Below are 19,685 nucleotides of genomic sequence, written 5' to 3'. Positions count from 1 at the left end.
ACAGAGCCCTTTCATCATCCAGCATACGGTACTGTAGAACACAAAAATATACACTGTACTACTTTAAATTAATTCATATTTGCAGGAGACACAGTCTGTGTGAGTATGTGCAATTATGAAATGTAACTTTTTTTTCCTCTTGACTTTTTTAGCTGCCTCACCCTTTTTATTTGAACACATACATATGGTGTGTGAGAGTGAGCAAGCTCTCTGTAAATGTTTGGAAGGAGCATCTGTCAGACAATAAAACTTACAAGAAAACATGCTTCTCATTTAAAGTGTATTCACTAGAACTATTTCAGTGTTGGAATCAGTTCATTTGTATAGCTTGGAGGCATTAATAAGAGCAGAGAGCTGTAAAGGCACCAGAAAACTCGAACTGTTACTAATAATCCAAGGTATTTTTTTAAAGCATTTCGCCTATTCGGCATCACAGTCTTCTGATAGGAACCCGAACCAGTTGACAGACAGGAAACCTCTGATAGTCCATCCAAAAAGATTGCAAACAAGAAGATGGCATGATTTTGCAAACCTGGAAAGTCTAAAGATTACAATAATTGTTGGACCAAAGGGACCCTCTTCAGGCATAAATAGCAAGACTCCTACTGTCTTCTCTTGCAGACCAACTCAGCTGCCAGCAAAAGCAGGTGCTCTCCCCCTACCAGTGCTCCAGAGGAAATATTTAGTGAGTATTCACAGCTCTTTTTACAGATTAATATATTATTAGTGTTTTAGTTATATTTGTATAGTTTTCTCAAAGGACAAAAGCATTTAAAAATAAGTTTTTAAGGCTGTTATTTTAAACAATTGCTGGAGTTCAACAGTCTGATGCAATTACCATATTAATTTGAAAACAAAATTTGCAAAACCTATGACAGCAACTTTTTTAAAATATTGGGTTTTAACAACTATGTAGCTTAAACAATCTGAAGTAATTACAATGTATTTTTTAATGCACAAGTTATGACAGCAAAGTAATTTATATAAGTATGAAATGTATTTGACTTTAAATGTTATGCCATAAAACAGCCTTTGTGGAACACAAATTTAAAATAAATCATTTCTTTTGGCAAAGTAACCTGCAATTTAATCTTTAGAAGAATAAATATACCACTAATGTTTTCCACAGAAACAGTTGCTACTCTAATTAATTCAAGATGTGACTCTAATAAGATTTCAAAAGAAAATCAGAAACAGATTCTTCTCAGAGGTAGTACTATGGACAAGGTTAAGTTTTATTTTCATTAGAAACACTTGTCCCAGGTAGAGTTACAGATTTGTAGTATATAGCATGGAAATATCAAATCTGAAAGCATTATAATAACGTTTTTAGAAGCATAACAATTTTTAGTGTTTCAGATGTATGCTTTCTTTTTGGTTATAACTTACGGTACGTTACATTTTATTAGGTAACTGTTATTCAATTTTTTAGTTTAGAGTGACTAATATGGCTAACATACTTTTTTTTTTGTGTGCGTGTGTGGAAGGGAATGGAAAACCTGATGTTTGTCTACCGCTCCTGTAAAGTTATCTGGACCTTACTTATAACAATACTAGGTTATGCCAGCAGCCTGCCTGTGGGGGATGATTCTATTTGCACAGCAGAGGAACTTGCTAAGTACAGCATAATCTTCACAGGGAAATGGAGTCAGACTGCTTTCCCCAAACAGTATCCACTTTATAGGCCCCCAGCACAGTGGTCGTCAATGCTAGGTAAGTGAAGTATGTACAGTTTTAAGAACAGATAAATCTCTTGATCTTTTTTTCTTCTTAATAGTCAATTTTAGGATAATTAACGAAAAAGGAAAAAAAATAGCCAAAGTTATTAAGTATGAAATGCAGAAACTGAAGTATCCACAATGCTTTCAAAAATCTACAACTGTTTTCAATTGGCTTCTGTTTTCAATTGGCTGCAGCTGAAACAAACAGTGATAAGCCAAATGTTTGAGTGTTCACTCATTTTTATACACATTTTTTTAACCTCAGAAATAAAACAGATAAATTGAAGAAATAGGGACAATCTAAACCAGACTTTTATGTCATGCCATGTATTCACTCAAATAGGTGTTACTCATAGTTCTGACTACAGCATGTGGAAAAAAAATGAATATGCCAGCAATGGTGTACGTGATTTTGCTGAAAAGGGTGAAGCATGGGTATTAATGAAAGAAATAGAAGAAGCTGGAGAGAAAATTCAGAGTGTACATGGAATCTTCTCTGCTCCTGCCATTTCCAGTGGTACAGGACAAACTTCCACTGAATTAGAAGTGCATTCAAGACATCCCTTAGTAAGTAAATGTACATATTAATTTTAAAAGTTTATTTTATGTCACTAGCACCCAAAATTAAATATTTGAGTTCTCACTTGTAGGAACAATATAATGCAAAGAGTTACTAAAAAGCATGTCACATTGCAGGGAGCACTGTACAGGTTCTATAAAGTAGAAGACCATAATGACATTTCTTTCAAAGATTTTAAGTTAAAATTACTATAAGGAGGACTGAAGCATTTCAAACTAAGTGATACAATCCTCATGGATCATTTTGTTTCATTAGGTTTCATTTGTTGTACGAATTGTTCCAAGCCCTGACTGGTTTGTGGGTATTGACAGCCTCAATCTCTGTGAAGGAGACCACTGGATGGAAGAAGTATCAGTAGATCTATTTCCATATGATGCTGGAACTGACAGTGGTTTCACATTTTCTTCCCCAAACTTTGCCACTATTCCACAGGACACAGTTACAGAGGTAGGTGTATATACATATTTTAGCACTTTGTACTATATGTTTTGAGTCCTTTAAAAGATAATTATCCTATGACTACACTATAGACTCTTGTGAAACTGATTTCAGTTACTTGAGAGTGCTGATGCTCTCTAAATATGGATTTATTACATAGGTGATAACCCTACTGCTTTTGTTTATTTTTCTGTATCTTTCAAATTTATTAGATAAATGCAGATAGTTCATGAAAATTTGGCTCTACATTTAAAGTATTTTCTGTAAAAGTTGACTATTTTTGGATGATTTTTAGTAATTCTTAGAACACCAGGAAAATAAAAATATTCACAGAAGTCCTGGCATTACTAAATATGTAATATATATAAACAGGAAAATTCTTAGTAGTGAATACAGATGTAGGGAGGATTTTTCAGTTAAAAGCATTGCTGAAACCTGAAACTGTTACCTTTGAGGGGGGAAAGCAGAGGAGAACTTCATGACTACTATGGTGACCCCACTTTCAGTCTCTTTTGCTCACTTGATACTCTATATGCCTCATACTTTGCTTTTGTGATTTAAGGGTGGTGGGGAACAGAGGACTTTGATTCAAATGTTTTGAATACTATAAGAATTCACTTAATCCTTTCTTTAATGTCAGATTTTCTAGAGCCAAGGAGCAGAGAAGCTGGAAAACAATACATTTGGCCTCCACTATCCATAGGACAGTAGCTATAGTATACATAATATTGTTACTTAATACTCTTGTATTCTTCCTTGTAATAACATCCACTTCTTTCCATCAAACCATTCCATACATTATTGAGTTTTCAGTACCTCCCAGCACAGTCCTCTATCCAAAGGTTGGCACAGTTCATTGTGCCCAGTCTCAAAGTATTATGCATAAAAATTCTGGGATTACCAGCAGTAGTTATGTGAACTGAGGTTCAGAGAAACTGGTTACATGCATTTTGCTTGCCAAAAAGGTATTAGCATGATGTGTAAACATGATTTTACAGTTATCTTCCTACTAATATGATGTAGTTTCTTTAAGGTTCCCCTTTTTATTTCACAGATCACTTGTTCCTCTCCAAGTCACCCAGCAAACTCATTTTATTATCCCAAACTCAAAATTTTGCCACCTATTGCTCAAGTGACAATGGTGAAAATAAAGAAAAACCAGCTGGGTCTTCCTGTACCTTATCTTAATCTTCCAGCTAAAAGCAATGAAATAATAGACTCTGTCTCAGGTAAGTGATTAGTACTTTGATACGCTCAATTCTGTTATTTCCATTCACTCAGAAAATATGTGGAAATCTGGCAGGTGATGTGGATGAAATAGGTGATTAGGCAGAATATTCTCCTATCTACATAGAAATAGCTTCCAGACTCACACATGGGAAATAAAACAAGTCAGTTGACATAAAAGAGAATCCCTGCAAGGATCAGGAAGGGATTGCATATTCAGGTTATACCCACAGTAAGGGCTACTCAAGCCTTAGTATCAGCATAATCCATGAAGTTTATGAGAAATAAATAACACTTGATCAGAATCAGAGTTCCCCGATTCTTTGTAAGTTTGAAGTAAATATTCATCCTTAAGTTTTTATGTGATGATGGAGCAAAAGAACTATTGTGGTCTCTTTCTGGGTCAGAGGGCTTGATAGTTATGTGCAGTAAGAACTGACATAATTCAATTGATTTGGACATATTTGTGATAGAAACATACATCCTGACAACAAAAATAATGTTCTCTCTCATTTTGATTTTCTTAAATATATTATCTAATAACGTTACTTAGGTAGGAAGACATACAAACTACTTAAGTCAGATTTGAGGGTAATTTTCAAATCTCAAAATAACAAATACATAATTAACATAATATTTGCTCTAAGGGAAAGATAGCAGTTGGACAGTGTCCACTGAGATTTTCTCTTTACACTTTTCTGGTGGATTTTTACAAAGTGTAAGAGGAAGGGCTAAGAATAAGAAGACTGACATCCTAAATACTATTTGAGAGACAGCAATAGGCTAAATCCCCAAGGTATTCCTATAAGAGATCCTATGTTCCAAGAACTTCACCAGAATGTCTGAAGCTTGTATGCCTCTAGCTCTGTGCTGAAGTCACCTGACAATCACTAAAATAAAGCTCATTCCCTACACAGCTAATAATACATGATTTATAATTTAATAAATATATTTCTCTATCAACAAGACATATTCAAAGTCAGTGCAACATCTGATTTTCAGTTATATGCCTTTCACACAACATTTGAAAGGAACATTTGTCCCTCTTTAGGATATATATTTAAAACAATGCATTTAAAGTATGGTATTTCAAAACCCATTTTTTCATATATCCCCTCTTTATTGTATATTAACAGTAAATAAGTCAATTTAAAAACATATTCCAGAATCAAAAGGATAGATTAAATTATCAGAGATCAAACTGTTTCCCTCATTCACTCTAGAAACATGGGAATGAGTGATCACAACAGAAGTGGTGAGTTCCACTGTAATATCAGAAATTTATACCAGAGGTCACACACTTAATACAGCATTTAAAGCGGGTTTTGTGCACAACTATTTTACCCACAAATGTTGTAATACACAGTTGTGAGACAATTTCCTGTGACAAGCAATATTTTTATTTAACCTGCTAAGGAATAGAGATATTTTATAGAGATATTTTCAATGGAAGTATACATTATGAAAAGTACTTGAGTTTCTGACTTCTTTTCTTGCACTAAATTAAAACTATAATGAAAGCCCTTTTAGTATTAAAAAGCTTTTAGTGATAGAATATCTTTATTGGCAAGGGGAACTATAGTGTACATACCAAACAATAGCAAGATGATTTAATGATAAAAGAATGGGACTTTTCTTTATTTCTGAAGCAAATTGGAACAAAAGTTAGATGGGATTTGATATGAACAGCTATAGAAACAGTATCTATCTGCAAAGAAATATAAATACACCTAAATAAACCAGAGAAAACCTTTAATCCGGGTCTTTTTACTAAGGCATGAAAGGCAAATGAGTTATAAAATTGACAGTAAATGTTTTGTAACACAATCTCATGAATGCAATTATTTTAAGCATAGTTTCGTTTGATATGAATTCTATATTTGCAATTCAATAGATAATATGCTGCACTACCGATATAATACCTCAGACAGTCTCTAGACTGCAGTGGTAATAATAACAATACCACCAGTGTCAAGGAGTTTAGGAGCTGAAAACAGAGATTTTTATTTATGAGACAGCATATGGATTTTATTAATATCACGTGTATTTTTTATAAGAAAGGACACTATTTGATCACCAGTCCTTAATGCTTTGCCAACTATGTATTTGCCTTAAGCAGAAATTTATGTAAAGTTACCTTTTTATTGTGTCTATTGCAGAAACACCACTGGACTGTGAGGTTTCACAATGGTCTTCCTGGGGTCTTTGTAGAGGTGTTTGCAGAAAAACAGGGACGAAGATCAGAACTCGTTTTGTACTTCTTCAGCCTGCCAATAACGGAATGCCTTGTCCAAATCTGGACGAAGAAACAGGATGTGAACCAGAGAATTGTGTCTGAAATAAAGAAAATATAATAATTTAGATAATTTAAAAGTAGGATTAGTTTAACTAAATCTAAACTACATGTCAGTCAATGTTCCTTATAATTCAGGTATGCTGCACTATTTTGATGAAAAGGTATATTAGACTGGTTTTGAAAGTTGTTGTTTAATATCAAGATTTTGGGGGGTTAAATTCCTAAGGTTTAGTATGACAACAGTACTTGATCATTTACAGACCAAAAAACCCCAAATAAATCCTTGCTATAAATATACTGTAAATTCTTGGAGTACCCTCTAGTGGCAGAAAAGAAGACATTTGAAAAGATTACACTTCACACATGTAAAAATCTTTCAATCACAAAATCTAAACTAATAACGTTATTAGATACTGTAATTTGTTGATCTACAGCTATTTATACCTAGAAATTAATTTTTTCTCTAAATTATGTTTTTATAATTTATTGGCATTTTTGTCGTCTTTCTAAACATGTTTAACATGCATTTCTTCAGAAACTACTTACATAAATCAGAGTGACCAGATATTTGCAGTGTCGTTAAGACAATAGTATAACTGAGTAAACTTGTCTTGAGACTTATGAATAGATGAAAATTCTTCTTCTTTTTTTCTCAAAAGTGAGAAGAACATCTGTCATGAGGACACTCGGCCAACAAAATTACTAGAAAAAATCAGAAGTGTGGATACTAGCAGAATACTTCTGAATTTAATTAAAAGTGTTTGCTGAGATTTAAAAACTGACTGGTAGTTAGTTGGGGTGTGTCCCTCATGAGACATTTATCTCGAAGTTAACACTGTTGACCATAACATAAATTATATCATTGTCTTTATATATGCAGTAAATGTGTCTGTTTCTTTAAATGTCTTTGCTGCTATTTGTGTCATCCTGACCTTTTTTATAGAGAAAACTTACCAATGTTTTAATATCATCTAAAATTGAGGTATACACGGATATTACAAAACACAGTATATCAGAAACTGGTCCTGACTGCAAGTTTTAATGGTCAAATAACCATTATAAAGCAAAAGTAACATATGGCTTATAAAGTGCTGTGGCTACTAACTAGGAAAAGAATTTTGGAATAACACTGTTCAACAGAATATGTTTACAGTCTGCCTACAAAACTTTTACAGCACATTGCAATTTTACAAATATACAGCACAGATATTGAACAGGAGAGCTGATTTGAGTAGGTTCTTTCTGGAATATGCCAAATATCAGAAAATTTATTGTGTACTTAAAGGAGCACACTGCATTCATTCTCTGTAGGGCTGAAACATTTAAAAAGTTCTCTATATTTTTTTCCAGGAGATAAATCTTGCAAAGACCCAAAGAAATTTGAAACTTTATCAGACTAGACTAAGTTGGTCCTGCAAATGCTGATAAATGCAGTTGTTAGATCTAAGTACAGGAATTTCTACATATTGTATTCTTCAGATTCCCACTGTTGCCTGTTTTTCAAAATTGTTTCACTTACTCTTTTTATTATACCTAATTTCTTTCAGGTTCCCCTGTTTCCATTCTATAATTGAAATAGTGTTGTTACACTATCATTTTCATATTTTGTGTTTAGTTAATTTCTCCACCTTTTCAATTTTTTTCTTTGTTATTTTTATATTAATTTTGACTCATTCTATGTTTTCTTTTCTGTTAAACTTATTTGCTATATAGTTACACAGTTATCATCATCTCAGAAAACATAAGCATATATTGAAGTATATATTTAAATATTCTCTGAGGATGGGAATTAATTTCAAATTGATTAATCAATAAGTGATAAATTAAACTCAATAAAGGTCTTAGGCAGAAATCAGATGCAAGTCTAAATTATGACTTAGGAAAAACAAACCCACAAGCCACAAGATATCCTTGGAGAAACCTTCCTGGAGTTCTCTAAACACTAGAGTTTTGTTTCGTCACATGTCCAGAACAACTAAAGGGCTAGGTCCAGTAGAAGAGTATCTGCATCTATAGTTGTATACATGACCCGGATCTAGGATTTCAGTCCTACGATATATGATTTGATAGTGGAGAAATTCCAGTTTTTACTCAGACTCCTGAAGGCAAAAGTTTCCCAAAAGACAGTGTGGGAGAAGGTATTGAGAGGGGGAGGTGGAGCAGAAATGTAAGTGAATATGTAAAAGGCCAACACACTTCAGGAAACTCCAGTTAGTGATAAATAACTTACCTATTTTAGAGTGTTTGCATAGATTAATATTCACTGGAGGTTCCTTCAAGCAGACGTTTCCTACCCAGTCAGTTACATGGATACGGTTTTTTTTGTAAGCAGTGACTTCAGGAGACCCTGGTAAATATGCCATTCTTGAAGGATGTCCTGTGGCTGCATAATGTTTGGCTGTACGTATAGTTCCAGGTATTTACTTTGCAAACACCAGGGATGGAGACATTTCTAGGCAAGACTGTGGATACAGTGAGTTCTAGTGAAGCACGTTCTAATGATGGAGTACACTTCTCATATCTTTATTAAACTGAGGCACCTGTTCTCTGTGTGGATATGGCTAGGCCTTTGTAGATTTTAGTTTCAACACAAGCTTGGATTTTTCCTAAAAATTTTGGGACCATGAAGAAACACAGAGAAGCTCTCCCTCCCTTTTCCCTTACATCCAGTGTTACAGATGGCTCACAGCCAAGGTTTTGTGGTCCTAAATACATGAGATTTAGGGAAGGAAATAGGTAAATTAATTTCTGGGTTAAACTAATCTCAGAAAACACTTTGGGAGGAAACTTGAAATGGTTTTGTAAAGACAATTTTTTTAGTAAGAACGTTTTGTAGGAAGAATCAGCTTTAATGCCTTGGCAGATATTCTTGCAGAATGGAAGACACGGTTAAAGGTAAATGTAGCAATGAAAGAGTCACCACAGACTTGAACTGTGGTCCTACAAAAATCATGAACACCAAATTCAATTCCTATAGTGGAATAGGGTACTTCAATACTGAGAACAACTTGTCCAGTACCTTAAGGAATTTAAGGACAGTTAGTGGTGAACACATGAAAGGTCTTCCTATTGTCTCCTGGTAGGCAGGAATGCCAGATGAAGTTGTATATATATTTATGCTTTTCTATGGACTGTGGCTTCTCTGCAGACATCCAATACAGCACCTTGTTGGTTAATGACTAGACAAAAACCAGGGTACTTTTGTAGATATGCCAGGATACGGGAAGTACTGATGTGTTTATATGAACTGAACTGAACTGAAAAGCTCTTCCTGGTACCGTGGCATAAATGTTGGCTGTGTGAGCCTTAGGTGGACTAAAGGAGAGGGCAGACATTTTGTACTACCAAATACTCCAAAATGACTGGGATGAATGCCCATGGGGTGTGTGTGAAAAAAATCTTACTAATTGCTGTTTGAGGCCCTGTTCCATATTGCTGACTAAATATGCTTTCCCACAACTGAGGAGAAGTGTATCAGAGGGTCAACTCTGTACTATGTAAGTGTACTGTGTAAGTGGGCCAACTCTAACTGACCAAATCTCATCCACCAAGCTTGATATGAAATATTGCCGGCAGTTGTCAAAATGGCACAGGATCTGCTGTTAAAGATCATTTCAGGGGGGACAGTCTTGGATTAATTGAAAAATGGTTCTAAAACCCCAGACATGCTAAGTTAAGCACGGTCATGGAAACTAACGTGTGTCTAACTTCTAGAAGGGGAAGGAAAGCGTATGGCAGCCTTTCTGATGCCTGTACGAGCACTGTCTTCAGCAGGACATAACCAGAGTGTGAACAAAGGATCTGAGATTACCTGATGGTATTGAAGGCAAAATAGTCCATTTCATGATATTCCTAGTCCCAGATATTTGAAGTACCTTGAGAATATCTGATCTGTCATGAATGATCCAACATAGTAAAGTAACTCAGATTATTCCATGACAATATTGAACGTGCACATAAAATAAATCTAACACTTGATACAGCAATTCTGAAGTCAGCTGAATCCTATTTAATGGAATGTAGTATGCAGAAGTTGTGTCCATGATAATTTACAGGTACTGTGAATGCCCGAGACAAAATAGCTCTCAATATGCTACATGACAACCTGATCACCTGGAGGCTGACTTATTTTTGTTTGAAGTCCAGCAGCCCTACTGTATTAGCATTTGCTAGCCAAAAGTACAGAAGTAATGTGTCTGTCCCAACTGGTCTGGGCATAGAGTGGTGTCCCTGTGTACTTCTTGTGTTATACCACTGGAACACAGAATTTTGGAAACCTCAACTAGTCAATGAAAAGCTAAAAGGATGATTGCTTAACTAGCTCACAATCTGTGGACAAACTAATACTTCTTGCAGATATAGTATGGCATGAGAATTTATGTCAGTGCATGTCAGGCAAGATCTCCCTGTGGTGGAGGGGTAAGAGTCCAATTACATGATGAGATCCTGTATAATCTGAAATGATTTCTGATGGATAAATGCTAAAGTAGTAACAGAGATCTAATATCACCCTTGAGACTCCTAAGGATTCAATGGCCATGGGATGCAATTTGTATCCCTCTATAGTTAACCATATGAAGTCAAAAAATAAGAAGTAACATTTAAGGAATCAAGTCTCCTCATCTGACAATCTCTTTATCAGTATAGGGATGTTGTACTTTGATGGAGTTGAACTAATACTTGTGCTAGAGTGTCTGTGAAGATACTTCATGCTGTGAATGGACTGAACCAATGATGGTAGTAAGCCTGTGCCAGGTTAGACAAAGACATTTTTATATTGAGACAACTTCATAGATAGCAAGTGCAGTGAGGGGCAACAAACATGAATCAGTCCTTCTTTTGCAGATGTGAAATAATCCAGTAAGAGTTACCATCCAAAATTTTAGGTTTTTAGGTTACAGATATTGAAGATGAGCTGCTGTCCACCCTTCTTCCTGTTCTTGTGCTATGATGGAGCCAGTTCTATGGCTACGAGCACTAGCAGAATGCATCACCTGACAAAGCAAGTAGATTCTCAGAAGGGCTGCTCAGAAATGGATAGGAAGACCAAAATAACTTTATTTACTAGTATAGGTGTAACTAAATAACAGTAAATGCAAATGGGACGTTTTATGAGGTAATTGAAAGAAAAATTCAGAGGACATGGTGAACAATATGAGAAAAGGGCTAGTCATGATCCTTTGGTGTGTGCATAGTGCTGAGGATGCAATTTATGCAGCTAGGCATCTGACAGCTATATAAAAACAAAACATAAAATAAAATCCAACTTCCACCTTTTCAAGCAAAATAAATGCTGGCAAAATTCCAGCAAGGAAATGGTGTTTTCCCTGTCTACAGCACCGCATATCACATATATGGCATGTGTGGGTGCAGCTTATATCCCATACCCTGAAGTCAAGATGATAGAACTCTGGACTGAGACGTTCATCAAAGACACATTCAAGGACATCAGTGAACAATTTCATCTGCAAATGCCAGGTGCTGCTGAGGAACATGGCAGGGTTGGAAAGAGTCAGTGATCAAATTATAGAGCCTTCAACAGGAGCGTAGCGAGCTTCTGAAGGGGAAAATGAGTTCAAAGATGGGTCCTCCCTACTGGAAATGATCCCATAGGTGGGTCCTCCCTGCTGGAAAATGACCACATATCTTCTCACATTGAGGCCAACCTTTCAGACACGGTGATCTCAGTTTATAGGACAAGGAACACTTGAGTGGTAGATGAGTCCATCAACATATACATTGATCTATATTAGTACAAAGGATAAAAATAAAAACCTCACTCATTGTTTGATTTACACTATAACTTTCTTTAGAGAATTTATTAGGCAGTATCTAAGAAAAAGATATTCTTATGTAAAAACATCTTATTCAAAAAGTGTTGATTTTGGTTTTTTTTTCCTGTAGTATCATATTCATTAGTGGTTTAGATACTTTTATTATTCAAGTACTTTTGACTTTCATCTTCATAATTCTCTCAGTCCACAGTCTCTGTGGGTTTTGTACAGGTATATACAGACATCCAATTATTTATGTTGGAAGTGACAAGTTTTCTTAATAAAAAAGGAGTGAAGCTCTGGAATAATCATCCAGAATAAATGGGAAATATAAGTTAACAAGTTCATTTAAGTTGAAAATTGAGCAGTTTATGGAAAGAGATAGCCATGTGGTTGCTTACAGTAAGTAATCTAGGGAATTGATCTCAAGTACCTGAGAGGTTCTTTCCAGTTTCGTGTTCTTCTATGTGTATAAAATAAAATTTTAATCTCGATGCTCAGAAAGAAGAAAGATTTTACAAGTTATCTTTTTTATGTTATCTCATTCTGCAGAACATACTGTAGTTATTTATAAATGTGTAACCACCAGCTGCCTTTTCTCACAGGTTTTTTTCCTCTCTCAAAAATACACTGATAAGCAGCAAACAAGGAACGACCACAGCACTACATACATTTGTAAACAGCTATCTTCAAAAACCGTACAACTGGGATACGTAAAAACCATGAAAATCCAATTAATAGGATTTCTCATGAACTTTTGGATTTCTTTTTCACTTGCTTTGTATTTTCACAGTGGAGAAAGAGAAGAGAAATGTATAATTGAAGATGTTCCCAGAGACACGTTGGTAATTGGTAGGTACCTTTCAATGCTATATGATGCAATAGTAAAGATGGCTTCTAACAGAAATAATAATAAAGATGGCTTGTAGCAGAAAAATCTGATTAATGAAATATGGTAAAACCATGGTGATAAGAAAGAGGGCATACTGAAAATAACTCCCTGCAGCAGGGGCTAGTCAGAATGTCCTCACGCATTGTGTGTATCCATCACACAAAGAAATGCAGGTTTCCAGAGTCCTTGACTGACTAGACAAAGAAAAAGAATATCTTCTAATTCTACAGCAGTGGAATTGCTGCTTCAATGTGTGCTTCTGTATATTCTGACTGATTTACTCATTCATACCAGAATTTCTGTAACATGGTTTTTCCCATATAAATGGGAGAGTTACTTTTTTGATTAATGCTGGTCTGGAAAGAAGCAATTCAGGATGTGTTAAAGTTCTGTTTCACCTGGGATATCACAAGAACATTAAATTCATCTGCCAGACTGTAAATGTAAATGTAAGACTGAAAGGTGATAGCAAAAAATAATAAATAATAATCTTTTTAATAAATAATGTGATAAATATGAAAGACAATCCTAAAAATGTAATTTGAATACAGCACAATTATGCTTTTGGAGGTCTCAGCATGCTTTCTGTATGCTAATCTTGCCAGAGCATTAGGAGTAATCAGAAAGTACTACTACTTGTTAATCAACCATTTTTGTAGCATTCTAGAACATTTTTTAGTGTATAAAGAATTTATTGCATTTCACAGTGTTATAAAGTGCCCCCTGAGCAATTTTAATCATAAGCACATGAAATATATATATTGTTTTAGTGCTTATCATTTATCTTTACATTTTTGCTCCAAAAGCAATAAAGATGTTTAATATTAAGCTATGTTTTATTTAACAGATTTTTATCTATGTTTTTATTCAGGGAATTACAAAGTACAACGCTGGGATATACATAAACAAGACTTTCTTGAATCTGCTCCTGGTTTGGGAATGTTTGTGACTGTCACAACTCCTTCTGCTGAGGTAAATACTCCTTACAAATGTTTCCATAGGATTTATGAGTTGACTTTTGGCACTAGCAGGCAGCACTATCTGAAAATAATTGACACTTTTTGGGAAAAAGTAAATCTACGGTCTACCAGCTAGTTCAGTATTTTGATGCTGAAAAGTATAAGCACCTGTGACTTCTATCAAAGTAAATAGAAATTACAATGTTTGATAATGATGTGTGGGGACAATTTTTGCATTACTACTGGATTTGGGAAACTGTCATTAAGAATAGTAAGTGACAACTGAGAAAACAGGTTAGATTTTTAAAAAATGAAAATTCACTAATGAAGTAAAATGGTACAGAGTGTACTTGAGCAGCAGAAAGGAAGGCTGATGATAAATTAAACTGCAAAAGTCAAAATTACCATGAGGCTGCATACAGTCATCATGCACAGCAACTGCCTCAGGAAAGGTCCTGAGCTTTTTCAGCAATGGACAATTTATTTCTGTGCCAAGACAAGGGCTTAATTTTTAGACTTTAAATGCTTTAGAGAGCATTGGCTTTTGCCCATTGCAGAAATCTGTAACATTTTAATGTTCATTGTGAGCTAAAATTGTTTATTCTTCTCTAAATCTATTCTGAAATTCAGATAAATTTAATGATGTCAGGGGGTTAATTGATTACTTTTTACATCCAATTCACAGTACTGTTTTTCGATTGTTTTATTGATATTTATAACGTACACACCCAAAATACATAACATCTCAATTACAGGTACTATTGTCAAAACTGTATGGGCCACAAGGAACATTTTCTTTTACATCCTATCTATCTGGGGAGCATATTATCTGTTTACAGTCTAACTCCACAAGATTTGTGGCATTTTCAGGAAGTAAACTGGTAGGTGTATTTCTTAAATATTCTTTGTTGTAATAGTATTAATTGTTTACAAACTGCAGAGATTCCAAACTGGGTTAGAAGTTGCTCTAACTTCTAGCAGATAATTCAACATTTCCTAGTGATTAAAGAAGACAAACCTAGAATTTTGAAGCTGGGATAAAAAGACTGTTCTGATATTTAAGAAGTTAAGATTAAAGAGGCAAGACTAATAACTATAAAGTGATTCAATGTTTGTACAGTGCTTTGAACGTGAAAGATTCTGATCAATAAGAACAACTGTTTGTTTCAAAAAGATAGATATGTAAGATTGACTAACACAAACACTTATCATAAAGACGTTCCATGTCTTCAGTAGGTTAAATTGAATTCCTAAGCAAAATTTAACATTTTAATTTTTGAAAGATATTCAAATTAATAATATATTAGCATACTTGATATTGTCTACTACCAATAAAGTTGGCCTTAATTCAGATTTTGAAAAGAAAATAAAGAAGCCATCAGAGGTGATATCATGGTTCTAACCCATTTCAGCAAATAATTTCATAAACAGTTTTGAAAATTTTATCTATATGCGTCTTCTCAAAAGATAGTTGAACAGGTGAGAATTGCTCGCTCGAGTTGCTTTTTTTTTCCAGTTGACTGCAAAAGAGTTAGATAACTAGCTAGATATAAATATTTAGTAAATGTGTTAAGTGAGGTAGGCCAAATTTCATCCTAGATGTATGATTTTGGAATACGTAGGTGACACAGAACCAAGAAGAGTTAACAGAACTGAAATGGGACTATTACACTGGAATAAGTAGGTGTTTTTATGGACTGATTTATGGAAATGAGTGGAAATACACATTGAAAAAGCACTTAGGAACTAATAATAAAAAAAATCTGTGGAGCTCATCAACCAGAGAGGTTATGGGGGATGAAGCATTGGTTGGTCATAGTTAACTATACCATGAATGTGATTCTGAGGATAGACCAGGAGATATTTATCTGGTACAAATGGAGCTGTATTAATATCATTTTACATGATGCATGCACCATGTACAGTTCTGGTCATGCTATTTAAAAGAAGCAAACAGGTGCAGGGAAGGAGAACATTAATAGCACAAATATTAAACAGGGTGGTTTGTCTATCTGAGGAACCCAGAAGTAAAAAAGGGAAATATTGCTCTTTATATCTGCAGGAATAAAGATCACAAAAGGGAAAACATTCTTTAGCTAAGTTAAAGATTTGAGTGGTCTTTAAGAACCAGATGCAGTGGTGGTTATCTGAACTGCTTCAAACCAAAGTTAAATAAATTAATGGACAAAGGCTACTATAAGGTTCTGAGGTAGATTTCCGGATATTCAGTTAGGTAACTCTAAGAGAGCTGAAAGAAGATGTGGTCTTCATTTATGGATGATGTCTGAGTAGACCAAACTTCTATCGTTGCAATACCACGCTCTCGGATTTCTGCAGATTATCTGTTTGACTTCTAGTAGAACTTTCTCATATTAGTTTTAGTAAAATTTTTCATTCATGACAAACTAAGTTGCAAGTTGCATTCTTCTCTTTTCTTTCTATGGGTCTATTGCTTTGCAGGTTTGGGGCATTTTTGCTATAGATCATACAATAGTTTATAGGATATTAGGAGGTATATCATACTAGATAAACCATGTGTGGAGAAAGAAAAAAGATACCTTATAAATGGTTCTGCTTTACACCTATGATAAACTGCAAATAATAATTCAGCTGGTCTCCTTCCAGTCTTACATTCCTGTTAGCCGAGAAAACCTAGAAGTGCATCTATAAAAAGCTTCCTGCAGTACTACTGTAGAATGTGATTTCTGCAATCTTAGGATGGAATGTGAAATACAATGAGCAGTCCTAATGGTGCTCATTTTTTTAAGTAGTTTGGACAAAGAAAATATTTTCATGGTGGCTGAATCAATGCTATCATAAAATAATGACCTAACAGTAGTGAAGATTTTAAATTTGTATAATTAATTTAAAAATAAGGCTAAGAAACATTTTAAATATCCTGCCTGATTCTAATTTTAAGAAGGATTTGTATAAGCAATTAAAACTGTTTTCCTGTAATGAGCTTAAAGGGAAATATCCATATTTTTTTTCCAAAGGAATTTTGAAAACACAGAAGACACAGTAATGAGAATATTTTTTCTATTCGCAGCGTATCCATTTGGACATTAGAGTTGGAGAACATTTTTTGGATGAATCTGTTGTTCAAGCCAAAGACAAAGTGAATGAAGTTAACTTTAGACTAGAACATCTAATTGAGCAAATTCATCACATATCCAAAGAACAAAACTATGAAAGAGTATGTATGGAAATGTTAAAAATATTGTAAATAGGCTTATTGATTTATAAAGTATTATGAGGGTTATTATTTGATCGCAGTGTTATTTTTAACTAACTCATAAAAATCTATTGGTATTTAACCAAGATAGCCTACATTACCTTGCAAAATATTTTTAAGCTGTAACATAAAAGCTAATTACTGTGAACTCGTGCTTATAGCAAAACGTGCTATTTTAAAGCAGGAGTTTCCAAATTTAGTTTTCCTGGTCAGAATCAGTAGCAGCAGCTGAGCAGGTAGCGAATACCGCTGCTGGCGATGTTGCCAGCTGTTATTTCCATGCTGATCGGAGTGGGTAAGGAAATGACTGAGTGTATATCTGTATATCTCCATGCAGTTAGAAATAAAGCCCTCCTTCAAGTGTAAACCCGTTGTCTTCACTTCTATACACATGCAGGCAGTTAGGCTGTCTTTGAAATATATCAACTAGTTACCTAAAAAAACAAATTTGGCTGCAATATGAAACTGACTGTAAACCTAAAAAGGGTTAAGCCTGTACTAATGGAACACATTTAGCACAATATATATTTTGTGAACAAGGGAAAGCTCTGTTTGCCTATCTGCTTCAGGATACAGTGTGTCTGCTTCTCAGTTTTGATTTGTAAAGATACTCACTTCATGGATAAGAACAAACTTTCATTTTTATCAACATGAAAAAAGTGTTTGTTCACTACTGCACAGAAGAGGGATTCCTGTCTAGTTACCTGGATAGCAGCATGAAACATACAGATGCCAAAAGGTAATAATTATGCTTTTCCTTTTTTCTTTAGGAGCGTGAAGAAAAATTTCGAAAGACAAGTGAAGAAACCAACAGCAATATTTTGTGGTGGGCTATTGTACAAACACTAATCCTCATCTCCATTGGAGTCTGGCAAATCAAATCTCTCAGAGATTTCTTTATATCTAAAAAGCTTGTTTAAGCCTTATAAAATAAATGCACAGATTCAAAAATTGCACACCATGTAACATCTAACATCCAAAGAAACTTTACATCTATGAGAGAATTGGTTGTATATAAATCTCAAGCTTCTCTCATCTTCTACTCTGATTCTTACTCCAACTCTGTTTTCTCTACCTATATCACAACCTCTGGCATTCCTTTACATTTTACTCCTTGAATCCCATCTTTTTATCAGGCTTTTTTCCTCTAAGATGTAAAGCTAAATCTAGAAGAAGGACCCAGTGACTAAGGCAAGGATTTAAGTTCAACTCAGGATTATTAAATCTAAAGTAGAAATCTAAAAAAAGCTTCCTAATATTTTAAATTTATCTACTTGCTTAGTAATCTTGTTTGGTACTACCATGAACAGTTTGGTATTTCAGACTGACTAGGATTCAGATAGTAGGGAGAGAAACAACTATATCCCCTGCAGTGCTTAATTTGGTGAGAGTCTTAAACTCAGCCTATATATGTATAACACCTAGCTTTTCCTCAAATATAATTGCCACTATTTTCCTTTAAAATATTCAAAGCCTTAAGTGAATGTGGAGACCACCCTTAAGAATATGATCAGTGGTTGCAGCAATTACCATGGAAGAGAGACACCCAGACAAACAATTTGGAATTGTACTTACTTTTTACTTCCAGATAAGCCATAAACATTAGGCTATAGAGTTGAGATCAGATGTCTCCCACAGTTGTTTATGTAAATTATAGTCTTTATGAAGTATGCCAAAGTAAACCAAATTACAGGTTTCTTGGTAAACACTGAATTTGTGCCTATATATATATCTTATTTTAAATTATTCTTACACTAAATGTTTCAGTCTGTTTCTGTGTTGGAGAATTATTTTTATTTTAATTATTTGGCAACTCTAACATGACTGTCTAAGGAATTTACCAGTTTTTGACTTAATCATGCATTTCAATTTCACTTATTGCAGCTTCGTTGAATATCTTTATGCCTTAATTTAGCTAGTTTATGTACAACTAGCAGAGTTGCTACAGTATCATGCAATTACAAGTCAAAAGCTGTGGTTAAAAATTCAGATAATTGGCTTGACAAAGCAGCAGTAGTGTAAGGAGCTGGAGGTGGTTTTAACATGACCCATCTCAGCACTAGGTTAACATGTAAAAACACGACAGTTGAAAAAGTTTCTAGAGAGCACAGTAATAGCAGAATATTGTGACTTGGCTTCCTATTTGTCTTTCAGACCCTTCACTAGTCTAAAAGGTAGTGAAAGCTGAAATATCTGTAGACCAGTTATTGTTTTAAAGGCACTGTCCGCCTTCTTTTTTCTATCTTCTCACCTTTTGTTTTCATTAGCAAGGAAATGTCATTGCCCTTTAAGTTCACTTAAGTTTCCAGTAAGGGAATGAAAATACAGCTGTGAGTATGTGAGAATCCATAAAGTTGAGACAAAATAGAAATAAAAAGCAATACTCTGTGGACCAAATCAATGAAAATAAAATCTCATAAAGCTACTCACTGAGGTGTGTCCTATATTTAAAATTTCTGAGACTTTAGAGCGGTCACTTGAAATGCCCAGTAAATAAGTGTTATTAAATTCACTTTTGTAGAGCACTCACTCACAACATGTCTTGTAATAACATCGTTGGTGG

General features: G+C 34.5%; 2 protein-coding genes across 2 annotated transcripts; both read left to right on the top strand.

The window, feature by feature from the left end:
• Nucleotides 1–404: 404 nt before the first annotated feature.
• On the top strand, nucleotides 405–7,162 carry SPON2 (spondin 2). Its single transcript, XM_074865537.1, has 6 exons — nucleotides 405–685; nucleotides 1,488–1,713; nucleotides 2,065–2,288; nucleotides 2,557–2,748; nucleotides 3,794–3,968; nucleotides 6,126–7,162. The coding sequence occupies exons 2-6, from the start codon at nucleotides 1,491–1,493 to the stop codon at nucleotides 6,302–6,304; spliced, it is 993 nt and encodes a 330-aa protein (XP_074721638.1). The 5' UTR covers nucleotides 405–685; nucleotides 1,488–1,490; the 3' UTR covers nucleotides 6,305–7,162.
• Nucleotides 7,163–12,758: 5,596 nt separating this feature from the next.
• Nucleotides 12,759–18,266, top strand: LOC141942412 (transmembrane emp24 domain-containing protein 11-like). The gene is made up of 5 exons (XM_074865536.1): nucleotides 12,759–12,888; nucleotides 13,800–13,900; nucleotides 14,643–14,768; nucleotides 16,937–17,083; nucleotides 17,893–18,266. Exons 1-5 carry the CDS (start codon nucleotides 12,759–12,761, stop codon nucleotides 18,040–18,042), a joined length of 654 nt encoding a protein of 217 aa, XP_074721637.1. The 3' UTR covers nucleotides 18,043–18,266.
• Nucleotides 18,267–19,685: the final 1,419 nt, after the last annotated feature.

This window comes from Strix uralensis, chromosome 4 (assembly GCF_047716275.1).
Source record: "Strix uralensis isolate ZFMK-TIS-50842 chromosome 4, bStrUra1, whole genome shotgun sequence".
Classification (NCBI taxonomy): domain Eukaryota; kingdom Metazoa; phylum Chordata; class Aves; order Strigiformes; family Strigidae; genus Strix; species Strix uralensis.
The sequence above is the reverse complement of the archived record's forward strand: the minus strand, read 5'-3'. Positions and strand labels throughout refer to the sequence as shown.

Bases quoted from the DNA above. Each gene is read 5' to 3' on its own strand.
- SPON2 (XM_074865537.1), top strand. From the start codon at position 1,491: ATGGAAAACCTGATGTTTGTCTACCGCTCCTGTAAAGTTATCTGGACC. The intron at 2,289-2,556 runs GTAAGTAAATGT...TTGTTTCATTAG, and splicing joins TGCATTCAAGACATCCCTTA to GTTTCATTTGTTGTACGAAT. The intron at 3,969-6,125 runs GTAAGTGATTAG...TGTCTATTGCAG, and splicing joins AATAATAGACTCTGTCTCAG to AAACACCACTGGACTGTGAG.
- LOC141942412 (XM_074865536.1), top strand. From the start codon at position 12,759: ATGAAAATCCAATTAATAGGATTTCTCATGAACTTTTGGATTTCTTTT. The intron at 12,889-13,799 runs GTAGGTACCTTT...GTTTTTATTCAG, and splicing joins CAGAGACACGTTGGTAATTG to GGAATTACAAAGTACAACGC. The intron at 14,769-16,936 runs GTAGGTGTATTT...TTCTATTCGCAG, and splicing joins CATTTTCAGGAAGTAAACTG to CGTATCCATTTGGACATTAG.